Source organism: Castor canadensis, chromosome 2, assembly GCF_047511655.1.
Source record: "Castor canadensis chromosome 2, mCasCan1.hap1v2, whole genome shotgun sequence".
NCBI lineage: Eukaryota > Metazoa > Chordata > Mammalia > Rodentia > Castoridae > Castor > Castor canadensis.
In genome coordinates this window covers 12,673,431-12,694,085 of record NC_133387.1, presented here as the reverse complement: position 1 = coordinate 12,694,085, position 20,655 = coordinate 12,673,431, and the positions used below count along the sequence as shown (strand labels likewise).

The window sequence follows — 20,655 nt, the reverse complement described above, 5'->3', positions numbered from 1 at the left end:
AAATATTTGTCACTCACTGTGTGTTTGCTAAATAATAAAAGTAAATATTTGTCTCTGTGCAGTTCATCAGAGGAATAAATTATGATCAGTTCCTGTATGTTTTTCTACGTACTTCAAAGTACTTAAGGAATGAAACTACTTCTTCCCAGGAATGGGGGGAAGGAAGAATAAAGGAGAATGATGGAGGGAGTGAATTCAACTGTGGTATATTGTAAGAACTTTTGTAAATGTCACAATATACTCCCAGTACAACAATAATATAATAAAAAGTGAAAAAAAAGAAATTACTTCTTGTCTGTAAACGATGTTTATAAGATCATGGTAAACGTGAGGTCACAGAAGTAGAGATATAAAAGTTGGCACATGTCCTGGATCAAGCTGCATCTCTCATGTTGCTGACCTCCAAATTCTTCACCTGAAGAGTTCTCTCCATTCCTCGGGATTCCAGACAACAGGGTTTTGCACATACTGGTGCCTTAGTATGAAATATCTACCTTCTCTATATATATATGTTTGTATACTAGCAAAATCATATGTTAAAAATTCTAAACCCTGATGATGCTATAAGGAGGTGGGCCTTTGGGAGGTGATTAGGTTATAAGGGTGGAGATTTTAGGAATGGGATGAAAACCCTCATAAAAGAGATCTTTGGCCCTTCCACCATGTAAGGACATAAGGAGAAGATAGCTGTCTCCCATCCAAGTATTAACCAGGCCCAACCCAGCTTAGCTTCCAAGATCAAACAAGATTGGGTTTGTTCAGGGTAGTATTGCCATAGACAGAAGATGGCTGTCTGTAAACCAGGAAGCAGGTCCTCATTAGACCCAAATCTGCTGGCACCTTGACCTCAGACTTCCCAACCTTCGGAACCATAGGAAATAAATTTTTGTTGTTTATAAACTACTCAGGCTATGGTGCTCTGTAATAGCATCATTGATTAAGATACTCTTGATGGTCTATTTTCTACCTACCCTTCAAGTCTCCATTAAGGGTGACTTGAAGCTCAAGAAGCTTCCCTGGGTTTTTTTTCTCATTGTCACAACACACACACATGCACAATACACAATACACAATACACACTTATTGAGTCTGCCAACCAAGCTCTTGCTTTTTTGACTGCCACCTGAAAAGACTGACTAAGTGCTTGTACACTCAAGTGCATGAAAAAGTACATGGGACAAAAGAGACACTCAGTGAACCCCAGTCAACCACAGTCATTTTGACACCATCAGGAGACAGTTGGCAATTCTGTCACCTCAAAAGTCTTCTTGTGCTGATTTTTGGTCAGGCCCTACTCTCTTTGCCAGCCTTAGAAGAGACCCCTGGTCTGCTTTGTGTCTCGCCTGGAAATTTCATATAAATGAAATATTAAGCACATACTCATCAGTCAGCATATTTGATTATCAAAGTGGGTTGCAGGGGGTTACTATTTGCATCAGGTGAGTGTGGCCAGAGATGCTACAAAACATTCTACAAATAAATATGACAGTCATCTACAACCAAGAATTATCCAATGGATCTAGTGCTGAGGTTGAGAAACCTGCATTAGATGAATAAATGAAGATGTTAATGAATGAATGAAGTTTTTTAATGTGCAAAAAATTATCGTCAAACTAATTGGTCATGATTGAAAGTAGATCAGTAGGTGTTTGCAAATGGAGGACAGAAAGGGGTAGCGGAAGAAACTACAAAGGGCCATGAGGAAACTTTTGGGAATAATATAAATGCTCACTGTCCTGACTGTCCTCACAGTTTCACAGGTATGTACACATGCCAAAGCTTACAATGTATATGCTTTAAGTATGTGCAGCTCATTGTATATCAGTTATAGTTCTATAAAACTGTCTTACAAAAGAGAAAGGAAGGAAGGGAGGGAGGGAACTAGGAAGAGGGGAAAAGGAAGGCAGGAAAAAAAAAAGGAAGGAAGGAAGGAAAGAATTATCAAGGCCTTAAAAAGAGTCTGAGAAACTAAGAAAAATTGTATATGATCCTTAATACAGATACTTTCATTTTCATTTGTTTTTATTCAAGTGCATACATATTTTACCCTTGTATAATTACAGCATATATTAGCTATTTTCAGCTTCAGTGTAATCACACTTGTATGTCCTGATGAACTCTGAGATATTCCATGTAAATTTATTAGTGATCATATTTAAAGAACCCTAATTTGTCAAAGTTTATATCTAAAAAATAGCATGCTATATCTAAGATTAGAACTATAATAATGTCAACTTTCCTGTCTTGCATTTTCATGTGGTTTCTTAACTGAGAGAGTTAGAGCACAGAATTTCACACACCCTTGGTAAATCCCTATGAAAATGTCAAGCTTTGAGAATCAGTGATGTAAATACTCATGTCTTGGGAAATATTAAATCTTATTGTCACACATGTTGCTACATGGCCTTCATATTTGACATTTTCCTTAAATCAAAGTAAAATATACAAATTGTAATAAATCACATAATTAACAGCAGTCTCCTTTTAATCCTGTCCCATTCTTTCACACATTTTTAAGAACAACTTTGTTCCTTTATTACTTTTTCTTCCTCCTTCTATCCTTTTTTTTTTTTTTTTTTGCGGTACTGGGGTTTGAATCCAGGGCCTACACCTTGAGCCACTCTACCAGCCCTTTTATGTGTTTTTTCAAGATAGGGGTTGGTTTTGAATCACGATCCTTCTGATCTCTGCCTCCTGAATAGCTAGGATTACAAGCATTAGCTACTGGTACCCAGTCCTTCCGTCCTTCTCTACCATCATTTTGTCTGCTACTTTCCTTCATATTTGTCTTTCTTTCTGGGTAAGTTATTCACTCATATTGGTTAAATAAAAATAAGTACTAAATGTTACATACAGAAAAACTCCTTTCTACCTTGTCAATCAATCACTTAGATTTCTTTCTCAAATGTAAGCAATTCTGTCAGTTCTTTGTCGCTACTCAGTAACATTAAGAACATATGTAGGCTGGGCATGGTGGTTCATGCCTACAATCCCAGCACTTGGGAAATTAATGCAGGAGAATTCTGAGTTCAAAACCAGCCTTTGCTACATAGGATGATACTATCTCAAGAAAAAGTAGTCAGATGTGGTGGTATACTCTACAATCCCTGCTACTCAGGAGACAGAGGTAGGAGGATCATAGTCTGAGGCAGGCCCAGGCAAAAGTGCAAGACCCTATCTGAAAAATGAATTAAAAGCTAAAGGACTGGGGTATGGTAGTGGTAGAGCAGTTGCCTTGCAAGCACAAGGTCCTGAGTTCAATCCCTAGTACAAAGATGAAGAGGAGGAGGAGGAGAAATAATTGAGGGTGTAGCCCAGTGGTGTGCACAATGACCTGAGTTTGATCCTCAGCCCTGAGAGGAAAAACAAAAAGCACATATATGTATATGTATATTCACACACTTATAGAGTATTTTGATCTTTAAAAACAACAATAGTATTTATTGTCTTACACTTTGCTTTTTATACTTATCAATATATCTGCTCTATATGATATAATTTAAAATTAATATAAAAAGAGCTTCTAAGTTCTTTTTAAAATTTCAAAAGATCATAAATATTGGTTATTGAATTAGTCTCATAATGATGAGAATTTAGGTAGTTCCCAATTTTATGCTATTGCAAACAATACTGTAATAACATTATAGTCCCCTTATATTTGCAGAACAAAGACTCTGGGCACACCCAACCCTAATATTCATATACTGACTATGGCAGCTTCAAAGTCAAACCTGAGGTCTTCCCAAACTGTGAATGGCTGTACATCATAGACCTTGACCCTGCCAATCTCAAGTGGCCAAACAGCAACCCAAGTGCCCTCACTTAGACCAGCCTTAGAGCCCAGCCTACATCCATGTCCGACCACAGATTCCAAATAGCGGGAAAATCATCCCAGGAATCAATCAGCCACAGAAAACAGCCTATAGCCCTGCCTAATCAGAGTGATTGCAGAGCCATGCCAGCAGCTCTGCCTCCTTTCAGAATCCAGCCAGTGGCTGCACCAGACTGGGAGACACAACCAGCAGACCCACAGGCAGCTGCCCAGCCCAACAAGGTAACTGACAACAACGTGTGCCTGCCCATGGTCACTACAAGGTGGCTAATCTGGAATCCTAAGCTAAACTGAATAGTAAAAGTCTATGCCCACCAACGAACACCCTCAAAGTCCAGAAGAGACAAATGCTTACTCAAATGTGCAGACAACAGTGCAAAGACATGGTACTATAGAGTCAGGGAAATAAGACACTACCAAAAGAAACTAATAAAGCTCCGAAATGAAGCCTAAAGACATAGAGAGCTATAAAATGGCTGATAAAGAATTCAGATTAATCCCTTAAAAAACTTCAGGTAATTATGAAGAAATACGGATGGAAAATTAAGGGCTGGAGTTGTGACTCAAGTGGTAGAACACCTGATGATCAAACACAAGGCCCTGAGTTCAAACCTCAGCACCACAAAAAGGAAAGAGAGAGAAAGAGACAGAGACAGAGAAAGAGAGAGAGAGAGAAAGAGAGAAAGAGAGAGATGGAAGGAAGGAAGGAAGAGAAAGAATGAAGGAAGGAAGGAGGGAGGGAGGGAGGGAGGGAAGGAAGGAAAGAAAGAAAGAAAAACCAAAACCTGGAAAACAATACATGAACAAAACAAAAGGATTGCCAAAACCAAGAAAATTTTAAACAGAAATTTAAAATACTGAATAAAATAACTGAAGCAAAAATTTCAATAGCTAATTCAATCAAGCAGAAAAAAGAATTGGTGAACTTGAAGACAGGATATTTGAAATTATCAAGTCAGAGGAGCAAAAAGAAAAAAGAATGAAGAAAGTCTACAGAAATTTGGGGACATCATCAAGAGAACTAGCATTTGCAAACCAGGAGTGGTGGAAAGAAAAAGAGGAAAACTATGTTATGGTTTGGAAATGACCCTAAAAGGCTCATGTGCTGAAGGTTTGGTTCCAAGATGGTGGATCATTGAGAGGTGACTGGACAAGAGATAAGCATATCATCCACAAGGGAGTCTTAATGTGGCTATCAGTACATTTCTCAGAAAAACCACTGTAGATGAGGACAAGTAGAATAATATATTCACAGTGCTAAAGGAAAAAAGTGACAACTAAGGACGCTTCATATAGCAAAGATGTCATTCAGAAATGAGGAGAAATAAAAAACCTTCTCGAACGAACAAAAGCTAAATGAATTCTCCACCACTAGGACTGCCTTATAGGAATTGCAAAAGAAAGTTCTTTAAGCTAAAATGGAAGCCTGCCAATTAACACAAGACATATGGAAATACAAAATTCAAGTTAGGGCCAGTGGCTGACACTTGTCATCCTAGCTACTTGGGAGGCAGAGATGAAGAGGATCACAGTTTGAGGCCAGCCCAAGCAAAGTTTGTGAGACCCAATCTCAACTAATAGCTAGGAACAAATGGGCACACCTGTCATCCCAACTATGCATGAAGCATTAAATGAGGATTGTGGCCCATGCTGATCTAGCATAATGTGAAACCCTATCTCAAAAATAATCAAACCTAAAAGAGCAAGGCATGGGGCCTGAGTGGTAGAGTGCCTGCTTAGCAAGTGCAGGGTTCTGAGCACAACCACAGTACCATCAAAAACAGAAATGAAAATAAAATTCATAGTATCAGTAATACATAGTAATCTTCATCACAGTCTAATACTGTAATGGTCGTATATAAAGCAATTTTGTCTCTCATGAGAAATAAAAGACAAAACTATTTAAAAACAACTGAACAATAAATTGTTAAGGGTTACAAATTACAAAAATGTAAATTTTGACATAAAATTTAAAAAGCTTAGAGAGAGGTAAAGGTGTAGCATTTACATACAGAAAAAGGATAGAAAGCATACCACTACAGAAAACCATCGAATCACAAAGCAAGGCAAAAAGAGGAAAAGAGAGGCAAAGGATCTACAAAATAGCCAGAAAACAAATTATAAAGTGGCAATATAAAGTCTTTGCCTATCAATAAATACCTGGAATGTAAATTGATTAAGTTATACAATCAAAAGAATAGCTGAATATATTTTTTTAAACCATATATGCTGCCATCTCTAGCAATAAAGGAAATGCAAATTAAAACCACACTAAGATTCCACCTCACCCCTGTTAGAATAGCCATCATCAGCAACACCACCAACAACAAGTGTTGGCGAGGCTGCGGGGAAAAAGGAACCCTCTTACACTGTTGGTGGGAATGTAAACTAGTACAACCACTCTGGAAAAAAATCTGGAGGCTACTTAAAAAGCTAGACATTGATCTACCGTTTGATCCAGCAATACCACTCTTGGGGATATACCCAAAAGACTGTGACACAGGTTACTCCAGAGGCACCTGCACACCCATGTTTATTGCGGCACTATTCACAATAGCCAAGTTATGGAAACAGCCAAGATGCCCCAGCACTGACGAATGGATTAAGAAAATGTGGTATCTATACACAATGGAATTTTATGCAGCCATGAAGAAGAACGAAATGTTATCATTCGCTGGTAAATGGATGGAATTGGAGAACATCATTCTGAGTGAGGTTAGCCTGGCCCAAAAGACCAAAACTCGTATGTTCTCCTTCATATGTGGACATTAGATCAAGGGCAAACACAACAATGGGACTGGACTTTGAGCACATGATAAAAGTGAGAGCACACAAGGGAGGGGTGAGGATAGGTAAGACACCTAAAAAACTAGCTAGCATTTGTTGCCCTTAATGCAGAGAAACTAAAGCAGACACCTTAAAAGCAACTGAGGCCAATAGGAAAAGGGGACCAGGAACTAGAGAAAAGGTGAGATCAAAAAGAATTAACCTAGAAGGTAACACCCACGCACAGGAAATCAATGTGAGTCAACTCCCTGTATAGCTGTCCTTATCTCAACCAGCAAAAACCCTCGTTCCTTCCTATTATTGCTTATACTCTCTCTACAACAAAATTAGAAATAAGGGCAAAATAGTTTCTACTGGGTATTGAGGGGGTGGGGGGAGAGGGAGGGGGCGGAGTGGGTGGTAAGAGTGGGGGTGGGGGCAGGGGGGAGAAATGACCCAAGCCTTGTATGCACATATGAATAATAAAATTAAAAAAAAAACCATATATGCTGCCTCCGAGACACTCATACTCATATTACTAATAAGGACACACATGGACTGGAAGTGAAAGGATGGGAAGATATTCCATGTAAAAGGAAGCCAGAAGAGAGCAGAGGTAAACCTACTTCTATCAGACAAAATAGACTTTGAATGAAAAACTGTAAAGAGATTTTAAAAGGGTTATTGTATGATAATAAAGGGTCAGTTTACTAAGAAAATACAATTGTAAGTATATACATACCCAACATTAGGATAAATACATATATAAAGCAAATATTAAATATCTGAAGGGAAAGATAGATTGCAATACAATAATCATAGGACACTTTGATACCTTATGTTTAGCAATGGACAAATCATCTAGACAGAGAAGTAGCAAGGAAACACCAGATTTGAATTACACCTCAGGTCTAATGAACTAAACAGATTTTTACAGAACATCCCATCCAATAGCAATAGAATACACATTCTCCTCAAGTGCACACAGAAAATTCTCCAGACAGACCATTCATTAGGTTACAAAACAAAGCTTACCAAGTTCAAGAAGACTGAGATTATATCAAGTATCATTTCTGACCATAACAGTATAAAATTAGAAACCAGTAATAGCAGAAATCTTGAAAAACATTACAAACATGGAAATTAAACAAGTTCCCAAGCACCACTGAGTCAAAAAGAAATCTACATGGGAGTCAAAAATACCTTGAGACAAACAAAAGTTGAAACCCAACTTACCAAAATTTACGGGATATAACAGGGCAGTTCTAAGAGGGAAATTTATAGCAATAAACAATTACCTAAATAATGAGGAGGAAGAGAAGGGGGAGGAGGAGGAAGAAAAGGGTAAGAAGGAGTTCAAATAAACAATCTAATATTATACCTCAAAGGACTAGGAAAAAAATAAACTGGGCCCAAAATTAGTGAAAAAAAGGAAAAAAACAAAGATGAGAGCAGAAATAAATGAATATGGGCTAGCAAAGCAATTTTTTTAAAAAATCACAAAACTGAGGTTTCCAAAAAAAAATGTAAACAAAGTTGACAAACCCTGCTTAGCCAGATGAAGGAAAAGAAAGAGAAAATAAAATCAGACATTACAACTGACTACCAAAATAAGAATGCATTACAGTACTATGAAAATTTATATGCCAATAAACCAGACAAAATAGAAAAAATGGAAAAATCCCTAGACATATATAACCTACCAAGACCAAAAGAGAAAATCTAAATAGATCAAAAATGAATAAGAAATTCAAATCTGTAATTAAAACGTCTTTCACCAAATTAAAGAAGAGACATGGCTGAAGTGGGAGAGTACCTGCCTAGCAAGTGTGAAGCCCTACGTTCAATCCCCAATGTAGCAAAAAGTAAAAATAAACATAAATAAATAAACTAATTAATTAAAAGCCCAGAACAGAATGGTTTCATAGCTGCATTCTACCAAATCTTTAAAGAAGAAATAACACCAGTTCATCTTAAACTATTCCAAAAAATTGAAGTGGAAAAAATACTTGCAAACTAATTTTACGAGATCAGCATTGTTCTGATATCAAATACAGACAAGAACACTACAAAAAAAATAAAATTATAGGCCAATATCCCCAATGAACATAGATATAAAAATTTCAACAAATTCAACTGTACATTAAAAGAATCATTCATGACAATCAAGTAGAAATTATGCCTGAGAGGGAAAAAGGGTTAAACACACAAAAATTAATAAATGTGAAATGCCACATTAACAGAAAGAAAGATAAAAACCATATGATGATCTCATTAAATGCAGAAAGCATTTGACAGAATTCAACATCCTTTAATGACAAAAACTCTCAACAGATCAAATATAGAAGAAATATATCACAAAACAAGAAAGGCCATATATGAAAGCCCACAGATAACGTCATACTCAACAGTGAAAAGTTGAAAGCTTTGCCTAATAACAAAGGCACAGGACAAGGTAACCATGTTTATACTTCTTTTTAATCAAAGAAAGGTCCTAGGAAGGAAATACTAGCCAAAGCAATCAGCCAAGAGAAAGAAATAAAAAGGTATCCATAAAGAAAAGGAAGAAACAAAATTGTTTCTGTTTTTGTTTGTTTTTTGCAGTACGGGGTTTGAATTCAGGGCCTACACCTTGAGCCACTCTACCAGTCCTTTTTTTGGCGATAGCTGTTTTCAAGATTGTGAACTATTTACCTGGGCGGGCTTTGAAGCACAATCCTCTTGATCTCTGCTTCCTGAGTAGCTAGGATTACAGGCTCCTGGCAATATTCTTTCTTTCTTTCTTTCTTTTTTGGTGGGACTGGGGTTTGAACTCAGGGCTTCACCCTTGCAAAGCAGGCACTCTATTGCTTGAGCCACATCTCCAGTCTGCAAAATTGTTTCTGTTTGCTTATGACATAGTCATTTTTTCTGTTTTATTTTTATTTTTCATTTTTCTGTTTTATTTATGTAGAAAATCCTAAAGCTTCCACCCCCTCCCAAAAAAACCCATTAGAATTGATAAATGCATTCAGAAAAAGTACAAGATGCAAAAGTAACAACAACAAAAAGTTACCAGTGTTTCCCTACATTAATAATGTATAATTAACAATCTTTTTAAAAATCCCATTTACAATATCAATGGGTATTTTGTAAATACCATTTACAAAACCAAACAAACAAAAAACTTAGGTACAAATGGTTAAATTTAGTGAAATAGAAGTGAAAGATCTGTATAGTGAAAACTATAAAACACTAATGAAAGAAATGGGAGATACATATAAATGGAATGTTACCCCATGTTCAAAGATTGGAAGAATTAATATCATTAAAATATCCATACTATTCAAAGTGATGTACAAATTCTGTGCAATCGCTATCAAAATTCCATAAGTAGAAAAAAATACTCATGTAAGTAAGATGACTGATATGTCAATTAGCTTGATTTAATCATTCCACATTGTGCACATATTTCTAACTTTACTTTGTACTTCATAAAATATAGAATTATGATGTTGCAATTAAAAACAATAAATAAATATATAAATAACCTCAGAGCAATATTGCATGTAAATAATCATGTTTATATCATAAAGTCTTAAAAATGTTGAGTCAGAAGGTTTGTGCACTTGCAAAACAAAAAGATAACACTAAAGTGCCCTCCACTGCAGTTGTACTAATTTACACTCCCACTGCTTATGTAAGAGAATGTTTTTTCCTCAATCCTCCCTAACACTGAGTCATCAGACTTTGATCTTTGCCAACTTTATACACAAAAACATATCACAGGATAGATTAAACTAGCAGGTTTCTTAAGTATGTACAAGCAGGATTTTTTTTTTTTTTTGGAGCGGCATCTAAAGTCTGTGTTTTGTTTATTGCTGTGAATGCTTTGTTTATTTTCACTTGCCCATTTTTCCACTGGGCTTCTTTTCCTTCAATGCACTGAACATTCATTCTTTTTACATTAGGATAATTAAAATGAACTTTTTGACTGTGAAATGAGCACAGAATATTTTTAGCAGTTTTTTTTTATTTACTTGATTTTGCCAAGATTTGTTAAAATTTGTATGCAATTGAATGTGCCAATCTTTTAAGTCTTCTGTGTTTGGTATTACAATTAGCAGGACTGTCTGTCTGTACTTGCAGATTTTTATAAGTTTTTCCATATCTCAGGTACTTCATTGGTTTCTCTTCTTAAACAATTAAATGTTTGATCTGTTTAGAGATGTTCCAAGTAAAATGGTCCAATGTATGGATTCATTTACATGTTGTTTTAATCTCCCAGCTATCCCAATACCATTCATTGAATAATCCATCTTTTACTCATTTGGCATGGCAGTTTACTTACTTATACCACTATTTCTTGTTTCACCAACTCTCATCAGTATCTGGAAGGATGCTTCTGTACTTTGAGTTCACTCAGTCTAAGTTACTACAGAAATAAACTGAAACTTAACTTAGGAGTCCAATTTTCCTAATAGGTAGCTGTTTCATCCATTTGTAAACAGCCAAGCTTCAATCACAAACAGTCAGTTGATTAAATCATGTCCAAATAAAGTAAACCTTCACACCTTAAGTGTGGGCTGCACTGACTGACTACTTCCAGAAGAAAGGAGTGTGGGAAAGGGATAATGGAGATTTTACATTAGAGAAACTTGACAATGGCTCCACTTTAGTCAAGTGATCGATTGCATCACTGTGATGACTTGTGTTGGTAATCATACACTCCCTTGCCAGAGGCAGGTGAAGGGCCTCTGTGGTATACTTTCCCCCAAATCCCTAACTCTAGGTTAACCCTAAAGAAAAACCAGACAAACCCAGGAGGAGGGACATTCTACAAAATAGCTGACCAATATTTTTCAAAAGTATCAAGGTCAGGAAACTTCCATAGATAGGAAGAAACTAAAGACACATGACAACTAAAGAGAAATGGAATCTATCATGTGTTTTTCAATTTACAAAATGTTCAAAATAATTTAAAGTTAATGTGATTTCTTTAAAATTGTTTCATTGTGATAATGAAATCCCAGCTTAGTCTGATGTATTTACAAACACATATCCCCCATTATCCCTGAAATCCTTGCAGCAGTGAGGCTAATTCATCCCCACTACCACCACCAGTCCCTCTCTTTCACTCTCTCAATAAATATGTAAAAATTTCCTTCTATTTATTTATTTACTTTTTTTTTTTTTTTTTTTTGCTGCTCATTTAATGTACTTTTCAATGACCTTATGGTTAGAGATACCAGGTGCGTGACGCACCGGGTTTCAGCTCTCTAATTTATGTGTTCACCATCTGTCGCGGTCCTCTGAAGCTGTATTTGTGTATGTTCTTCTCCAGGCCACAGGAAACAGGTTAATTGGGCCTACCTCCCCTTATCTGAGTTTCACTTTCCAAATTTCACTTCTCTGTAATCCACTGTGGTCTGAAAATAGTAAATGGAAATTCCAGAAACAAACAACTCATAAATTTTAAACTTGAGCCTTCTCTCCTGGGATGTACATCGTCTCTTGTCCTGTGTTTCCACTGTATACACTACGCACCTCTTTTTCAGTGATCATCTTTGTTATCAGACCAAGTGTTGTACTATTGGAATTCTTGTGTTTCAGTAACCCCTATTTTACATAATGGTGGCCCCAAAGCACAAAATTTTAGTACGGTATGTTTTTATGTTTGTTCTATTTTATTAGTTATTAATCCCTAACGTTCCTGATTTGCGAATTAAACTTCGTCATCTGTATGTATTGGAAAGAAACAGTACATATAGGGTTCGGTACTATCTGCGATTTCAGGCATTCACAGGGGGTCTCGGGGAAATAACGAAGGATTTAAATATGTTCCAGTCCCTGTGCTAATCTCTGAGAAGGCAAACACTAGAAAATGTGTAATTGGGAACGCCTACTGTGCCCCAGTCTAAGAGATTCATGTAACTGCCAAGTAACAGTAATAAAGGTCCTTTCATTCCTCACAACTCTGTATCATCACGCATCTCATACACCCTGCGGGAGGGATAAAGTTCCAGAGAGATTCAGAGAGATCTAGTGGCTCGCCAAAGGCGCACAGCTAAATGGGAGACACTGAAGGTATCTCAGACTCCACCTTTGCCCCAGACTCCATTTCAGAGCAGGGCGGTGAGTCCAGGTACCAGGCACCCCCATCTACCTGGACGCCCGCCGCCTGGTGCACCCTGAGCGCCCAGCTCTCCTGCAAGGCTCTGGCCTCGGGGGCGGGGCCTCTCCACGGAGGCTGCGCGCTGCGCCGTGGGTGGTCCGACTGCGGGGCCGGGCAGCGGGCGGCGCCTGCGCGCTGCGAAGACTGGGAGCCCGTGCCGCTAAGCTTTCGCAGCCGCTGGCTTTGTGTTCACCTTCGTGTTAGTCTCCGGCTGCAGCATGGGGCCAGTGCCGCGCACTCTAGAGCTCTTCTACGACGTGCTGTCCCCCTACTCCTGGCTGGGTTTCGAGGTGACCCCCGGGGAGCTCCTGCGGCCTGGAGGGCGAGGGCGGGGCATTGGCCAGAGGTCTCCTGAAATCTCTGGCACTACCCGTAGGGTTACAGCAAGCAGAGAGAATGGCCCGGCAGAAGGTCACTTTGTACTTTTAATCTGGTTAGACTAAGTAGAGGCTTCATTTCCTTAAACAGTACATCCGCTTCCCACGGTGGGTTACAAGAATCCAGGAGGAATCCAGGGCCACCTCTTGGCCCTCTGCTCAGTTTTGAGAGCCAGGGTGCAAAACAGGATGGGAACAATCCGTAGAAGCAAAGGTCAGGGGACAGATTTCCTAGGAGCGGAGAGAGATTTGTTTTTTTAAACCACACTTACTCTGCTATTAGAGCCAGCTCTTACCTTCCCCTCGGTTATGTCACTTTTTCTGTCGTCTTTCACACTGGCTTTCCTTCTTTGCTGCTGCACGAGTAGGTCCTGTGTAGATATCAACACATCTGGAACAACGTCAAGCTGCAGTTGCGGCCCACCCTCATTTCGGGGATCATGAGGGAGAGCGGTAAGACAGTGGTAGGAAGCTGGAAGCAACTGGGAGAGGGCGGGGAGAACTGATAGCACTGCCCCCAGATGCTGTCCTCTACAAGTGTTTATATTGGCAGCTAGTAATTTTTTCTCTGCCCAACGCGCAAGTAGGGGTCCTGCAAGCCTGAAACCCTCATCTTTAATCACCATGATACTCCACTCTCCACCACCAGGAAACCAGCCACCAGCTATGATTGCCAGCAAAGCACTGTACTTGAAAACTGACCTTAATCTCCTGAAAGGTCATTTCCAGGTTCCTATCACTTTCCCCAAGGATTTCTTCTCTGTGATTCTTGAAAAAGGTAAAGAGGGTGGGATGCAACTGTCGTTGCATAATGTGCTAGGAAGAAGAGGCTTGCTGGGGGGCTAATTTAGGTGAAGTATTCCTCTGTGGGCGCCTCAGGATCAAAGTTGAGTGAAACTCCAAAGGTCTTGGGTACATAAAGGAGAGTCCAAGTAGGCCAAGTTGGTTATGAGAAACAGGTGAAAGGCTGCTGGTGTCTGAGCCTGGGGGACACTGAGCTGGGATGAGCTGGTGCCCCATCAGGATATGAAGGAGGGGAGCCCCACTTCTGACTGCCTGTGCCCTACAGGAAGTTTGTCTGCCATGCGTTTCCTCACCGCTGTGAACATGGACCAACCGGAGATGTTGGAGAAGGTGTCCAGGGAGCTTTGGATGCGTGTCTGGTCACGAGTGAGACTCTGCTGGAGGGAACCCTGGATCCCCTTCTGACTCTTCCCAGGCCAGTTTTAAGAGTCAGGATCCTGACTGTTGGCTTCCTGCTGAGTGTTCTCTTCTTCCCAGGATGAAGACATCACAGAGCCCCAGAGCATCTTGGCTGTGAGTGTCCCGACCTAATCCCTGCTACTGTCATAGGGAATCTGAGAACAGTTGACCTTTGGGATTAAGAGGATAGTAGTTTCCATGGAAAAGGTCATAGTGATTTGGAGAGAAAGAATGTCTGTGTTTGAAGAAAAAATTTCTGAAAAGATGAAACCAAAAACATTCTTCAAAGAATGTCTTGGGTTAAGGTATGACTCAGAGTTCCAGCATGTACCTAGCATGTACAAAGCCCTTGGTTTAATCCCCAACATCAAAGAGAGGAAGAAAATATCTCACCGTGGAAAGAGGAAATGCAAAGTGGAGAACAGATAGAATTGTGAATGTGTTGATGGCAATGATGTAGTCTGTGATCAGAAGATTTCCAAATTCTTTGTGTCCCATGTGGAAGCACCCAAGGCAGGATAGGTGGGTATAATAGGGTTTTAATTAAAAGTTAGGGAGGGGAATTACAAAATGCATCATGATGGGACCAGGTGGGAGCTGGAAACAGAGACAGTCTTCTTTCTTTTCCATGTGTTTTTAAAACTTACACTAAACTACAGGAAGGGAAGAAGCTGGTGATTCTCAACCAATAATCAGTGAGTGGGGGGAGACATGGATGGTCCCTGGGCCAGGTGATGTCCCTGAGCTAGGGAGTGAATAACCTACACATATTTGCAAGGGAAAAGAAGGATCAGAGAAAGAGAGGAATGTTCAAACAATATGAAGTCAGTATGTTCCAAGAGTCCCAAACTTTCCCTAATTCTTGCCTACCTCAAAAGTATTTCATGAAAAAGTCAGTGGGGCTGCTGGAGGTGTGGCTCAAGCAGTAGAGCACCTGCCTAGCAAGCATGAAGCTCTTAGTTCAAACTCCAGTATCACACACAAAAAAAATCACTGGAGGACATATGATCAATTTTGAAACACCAGATAGAATTAGAGGTCCTCAAAGACTCCCAACATAAACCTCACCAATACATGCAGAGAAGAAACCAGAAAACTTTTTAAAGAGGCTTTTAAAAAGACCAAAAAGATAACCAGTAAGTACAAGAATGATACAGATGCTGAGTGAGAACAGTGGAAAGTACCGAAAGCATTGAAATGCCTGCCAGACAGAGATGGTGAGGTTTTATATGTAAGATGTTCTTTAGGATTAAGTCAGAAAATTCAAAACAGTATTTTTCCTCCAGTTTACAGAAGATAGTTGAGGCATATTCATAAACAGCAAACCATACCAAAGTTAAATGTGCAAACAATGACCAGCACATCTTCTAGTGTCTTTATCCCTACAAAGTATGTACATAATTTTTAGCCTGTGTTTTTACTTATTACTTAACAATCACTTTTCATGCCACTTAACTTTTTGAACTAGTCATTCTTTGTTTTTACATAACATTCCACCTAAAGGCCTTATTTTTGTTCACTTGTCCATTCCCCTATTGTTGAGCATTTAGTCTAAGACACGAGTCTTTCGTTTAACCTGTCAAGGACAATGACTTGTTAACATGGATTTCATGACCTCCAGCTTAGTGCTTCCTAACCTGGGCCATAAGTTAACATCACCTGGAGAATGTGGTGTTATCCCCGAGAGGTTCTGACATCATGCTCTGGGAATGGCCTATCTGCACATTAGGATTTTTAAAAGCACCTCAGGAGATTCTAATGTATACCTGAAGTTATGAACCACTGATCCCAAACTTTTAACAGTCACCCTTAAACTGAAACCTTTGTTGTTCTCTTGAAACCAGGTGGGTGACTATAGCCATGAACTTGTTCCAAAATCCCCTGAAACTAGAACCCAGTCCTTGATTCAAAACAGCATGAGATATTTAGGGATTCTGAGAAGCAAGAAGGAAAGCATCTGGGAATTCTAGGGACTTGGAGTCTAGTGTACTATTGACAAGCTCTGTAACTCTGGACAAGAAATGTGTGGCTTCAAGTAAAGTCTCCTTTTTTGTGAAATGAAGAGGTGAGGCTAGCCAGTCTCTAAGATACTCTCTGGTGTTCAGTTTTTGTGACTGCGCCTCTGTTCCTCCTGGCTTTCTTCTCATCTCAAAAATGGAGAAAGGAGATAGTTTCTCTTGACTAGAGCTCCAATTGCAGTTAGCTAAAGGCTTTTTCAGGAAAACTTGGAGGCAGAGAAGGAAAAGACCAGAGTTTTCTTCTAAGCTCCCAAACCCACAATGTTGGCACAGCTGTGCTTCCTGCCATTCTCCTCAGGCTGCAGAGAAGGCAGGTATGTCTGCAAGACAAGCCCAAGGCCTTCTGGAGAAGATCTCCACAGCACAGGTGAAAAAGCAGCTCAGGGAGACCACTGAAGCAGCCTGCAAATACGGGGTAAGCAACTCTATGTGTGTTCCCAACACACAGGTGGAGACTGAGTCTCAGTGTGGGGCTGGCTCAGTGCTCCTGTCCAAAAGCCCCCTCCTTACTGTGAGTCCTCCCCAGATATTCTAGACAACCTTTATTTTTTCCCTCCCTCTACCTGAGCCCAAGAACAGCAGGGAAGAAGAAGTAGATGGTGAGAGAAAAGCCAGAGTCTCCATGCCACAGAAGTGGAGAAGGTGCCTGGGAACCTGCAACCTCTTAGCAAACATGTTTTCTTTGGTTTTGCTTCTCATCCCCTGCCAAGTGTTGCCTAGAAGCCCTTAATCCCAGCCTAATAATCACCTGCTCCATCACCTTCCTCCCTACACTATCACTGCTTTTTCCAGGCCTTTGGACTGCCCACTACCGTGGTCCATGTGGATGGCAACACCCATATGTTATTTGGCTCTGACCGCATGGAGTTGTTAGCACACCTTCTGGGTAAGTTCAGGTTTCTATTCTGAGCCTTTAACCCCAGCCTTACCCCCATTACATCAGTTGACCAGAAGGAAGAGTTCAGAGCAAAAAATGCTCTTGGCACTTCCAACAAGGAAGACTTATACAGTCAGTGTTGCTTAAGGTTGAAGGGAGGGGAGGGGCTTCATCCCCCATAGAAGGGAAAGCAGCCTTCTGGGACTTGAAGCTCTTTCTAGAAAGCCCAGGGCTCTGTGGGCTTTCCCCTGCTGCCAATACACCTGTGATTTTCTTCACACAGGAGAGAAGTGGATGGGCCCTATGCCTCCAGTCCTGAGTGCTAGACTTTAAAATAGTCTGGAGGAAGCAAACTACTGGTATAAACAAGCAGGCCACTTTCTTCACCTCTCCTCCCTTCACTTTGGGGCATTGGGAGTTGGAACTCTTTATATGATAGGAGTGTTTTCTGTGGCCCTTGTGGCTGTCTCTGCATACCCTCGGGATGGTGTACTATTAGTTGTGGCTGCCTTTCCTCTGTGCCTTACAAGTGACTTTTGGAAAGCCCCCAAAATAAAGCTAATGCCATTAAGCAAAACATTTCTGGGACTGGGTCTGCCCTGAAGTCACATCCTGTCCACTCCAGGGATTGAGCTGAGTCTAAAAGATTCAGCTCTCCCAACCCACTGTGGGGCATATGTGTGGCAGGTACAGGAAACAGTCCCCCTTTTCTCTTACTCAGAAACCAGTTATCTATGTCAGGGACAGAAAACTAAACCCCATGGACTTTGCAGCTAACCAGCTTTCCATTTACTGACTGATCAACTACAGTGATGAGGACAGGGCTGGGACCATAACTCCAGTAGGAGTGAACTTGGAGGGAACCAGAGTATGGCCCAGTTTCTGCCCAGACATTTAAGCTGTGTCTAGCTACAGAGAACAGCAGAGCCAGGACTAGGCAGTGCAGTGAGATGCTGGCATTGCCATGGCTTGGGAAGTTGCTAACCCCTCATAGTTTCCACCCCTGACCCACCATGTGAATTCGGAGGATATCCCTAGGCCTCTGTCCCTGGTCTGGTATAACCCTTGTCCCCTCCCAAGTATCTTTCCCCTAGTTATTTATCAAAAGTCCCTGCTTCTCTCTGTGCCACTGTGCATTAATCAAAATACTGTGAGTTTCAATAGCATTTTGACTCCTACGGGAAGACTTTATTCTGAAACTGAGGTGCAGAGCCTTCAGTGAATGCCAATGTCTCTTTACTCCCTCCTCCTAGTTACTTCTTGTCTCCTCCCATTTTCCCCTTTGTCTCCCATTACTTTTTGACTTTTTCCTCTTGCCTCTTTTCCATGATTCTGGCATCTTCCAGAATTTAAAATCCTTTTTACCTAGGTTCTCTATGAAGTAATACCAAAAGTACATCTCCATATTAACTACTCCTGTTTTCAAAGAAGTTTCATGATGTGTAGAAATACCATAAAATGAAAAAAAAAAAAAACAAAATATGGGAAGATGTCCAATCTTTCCAAACTTAAGGGTAAATTGAAACAAAGTATAGTTCCTCATAGATGAGAGCTGCCCAGTATATGGTGAGTGAAGACAATTTCATGAATAAAGGTGCCTGTCTCCACACTAATTTTTCATTATTTCAAAAATTGTGACTGTAAAAAATCCTCCTGTAAAACTATCATATACTAATAAAAACGTTTTTTTTAAAAAAAAAACTGACAACTTAAACATCTCACAGCAGGAGGATACTTCAATAAAACTATGGTATTTCCAGAAGGTAATGTTTCATAGCCATAAAAACTGTATTTGTGAAGAGCTTTTAAGACCCTTGGAAAGTCTTAGGGTATAATATTGACTGGAAATCAATATATGTCAACATATAAAATCTTTGTGAGAAGGCCTTAATATATTAATATCAATATATTAATTCCAGACAGTGTTAATCAAGGTTAAATGGGAGAGGAACCACTTCCTTTCTCTCTCCCCTGTAAGGGAGAAGGAAGCTTTCTGGATCTTGAAGCAAAATCTCTTCCTAGAAAATCCCTGGATCCTGTGGGGCCAGCCCCTGCTTCCAGCACACCAGAGAACAGTGTACAGATGTCTGTGATTCTCGTGATTGAAGACAGAAATGGATGGGCCCTGTACCTACATCCCTGAATGCCAGACTTAAAGACTCCTTTGCAAACTATTGATATAAACAAGCAGGCCATCATCTGTTTAATCTCCCTCCCCTTTGGGACCCTGAGACCTGAATTTCTCTACCAGATAGCAGTGGCCCCTGTAACCTTGAGGGCTGTCCTTCTTCCCTCCTTCAGGAAGACCAGGGAGAGTCAACTTTGGTACAGCCATTTTCAAAAATGATATGGAGAGTCTTCAAAACTAAAAGAACTACCATATGAGCCAGCAATTCCACTTCTGGGTGTACATCTAAGAATAATGGAATCAGTACATAAAAGAGCTGTCTTCACTCCCTATGTTCATTACAGCGTTATTCACAATAGCTAAGATAAGGAATCAGTGTAAGTGTCCATCAATAGATAAAATAAGATATGTATGTATAATGGAATACTATTCAGCCTTAAAATAGAAAAGTTCACTTACAACAAATGGATGAAGCTGGAAGACATTATACTAATTCAAATAAGTCAGGCACAGAAAGGCAAATACTGCGTGATTTCCCTTACATGTAGAATCTACAAAGTCAAAGTGGATATGGTGATGCATACCTGTAATTCCAGCACTCTAGACTGGGGAAGGACAATTTTGAGTTCAAGATTAGCTTGGGCTAAGACATAGTGAGACACTGACTCAAAGAAGAAAAACAATCTAAAAACAATATAAATAGAATAAAATGGTTACCACAGGCTAGGGCAGGATTGGGAAGATGTTGACCAAAGGGCACAAAGTTTAGGCAATAGGAATCATTTTTTTTAAGATTTATTGCACATAATAGTAACCATAGTTAATATACTGTCTATTTCCAAATTGCTAAAAGTATATTGGGTACTATAATTACATAAAAATGTTGAGGTGATATGCTAGTAATCACAATGTAATCATTCTACAATGTACTCATGTATCAAAACATCATTGTACCCTGTAACTACACACAATTATTGGCCAAAGATAAAATGTAAATTAAAAACAAAAATATTAAGTACTGTTCAGAATAAAAAAAGAATGTAATGAGATTGTAATTCTGTGATGCTCCACATTTCACATCAATGCCCAAATGTCTGCACACAAGCTAAGGATTTGCAATATGCAAAAAAGAGGGAAAAACTACATGTAAGAAGATGTTCTTTACATTATTTTTGAACAGCTTTATTGAGATATAATTCACCTTTTGAAATGTACAACTCAGGCAGTTGTACATTTCAAAATGTAAATCAATTTTACAATTTCGAATCATTTTTTCTTTAGCTTCTAAATATTTTGTAAC

The 20,655-nt window shown here is 39.5% G+C and overlaps 1 protein-coding gene and 1 long non-coding RNA gene across 7 annotated transcripts in view; one reads left to right on the top strand and one right to left on the bottom strand.

Annotated features, from left to right (window-relative positions):
* The window catches only part of LOC141419184 (uncharacterized), a 133,212-nt gene extending 119,433 nt beyond the window's left edge, over positions 1-13,779 (bottom strand). For both annotated transcript variants that reach the window (XR_012443834.1, XR_012443833.1), the window contains exon 1: positions 13,426-13,779. This is a non-coding gene — a long non-coding RNA (uncharacterized lncRNA). The remainder of the gene's footprint in view (positions 1-13,425) is intronic.
* Positions 12,860-20,404, top strand: Gstk1 (glutathione S-transferase kappa 1). 5 transcript variants are annotated; one of them, XM_020181118.2, is made up of 9 exons: positions 12,860-13,042; positions 13,498-13,582; positions 13,779-13,907; positions 14,199-14,299; positions 14,411-14,446; positions 16,649-16,765; positions 16,919-16,992; positions 17,143-17,236; positions 19,250-20,404. In XM_020181118.2, exons 1-8 carry the CDS (start codon positions 12,971-12,973, stop codon positions 17,222-17,224), a joined length of 696 nt encoding a protein of 231 aa, XP_020036707.2. In that variant the 5' UTR covers positions 12,860-12,970; the 3' UTR covers positions 17,225-17,236; positions 19,250-20,404. The 5 variants fall into 5 exon arrangements, with proteins under 5 accessions (XP_020036707.2, XP_073917631.1, XP_020036706.2 ...); XM_020181117.2 differs by lacking the exon at positions 19,250-20,404 and adding an exon at positions 17,511-17,586 and having other exon boundaries at positions 12,861-13,042; XM_074061526.1 differs by lacking the exon at positions 16,919-16,992 and adding an exon at positions 17,511-17,586 and having other exon boundaries at positions 12,863-13,042.
* Positions 20,405-20,655: the final 251 nt, after the last annotated feature.

Bases quoted from the DNA above. Each gene is read 5' to 3' on its own strand.
- Gstk1 (XM_020181116.2), top strand. From the start codon at position 12,971: ATGGGGCCAGTGCCGCGCACTCTAGAGCTCTTCTACGACGTGCTGTCC. The intron at 14,300-14,410 runs GTGAGACTCTGC...TCTTCTTCCCAG, and splicing joins GGATGCGTGTCTGGTCACGA to GATGAAGACATCACAGAGCC. The intron at 14,447-16,648 runs GTGAGTGTCCCG...CATTCTCCTCAG, and splicing joins AGCCCCAGAGCATCTTGGCT to GCTGCAGAGAAGGCAGGTAT.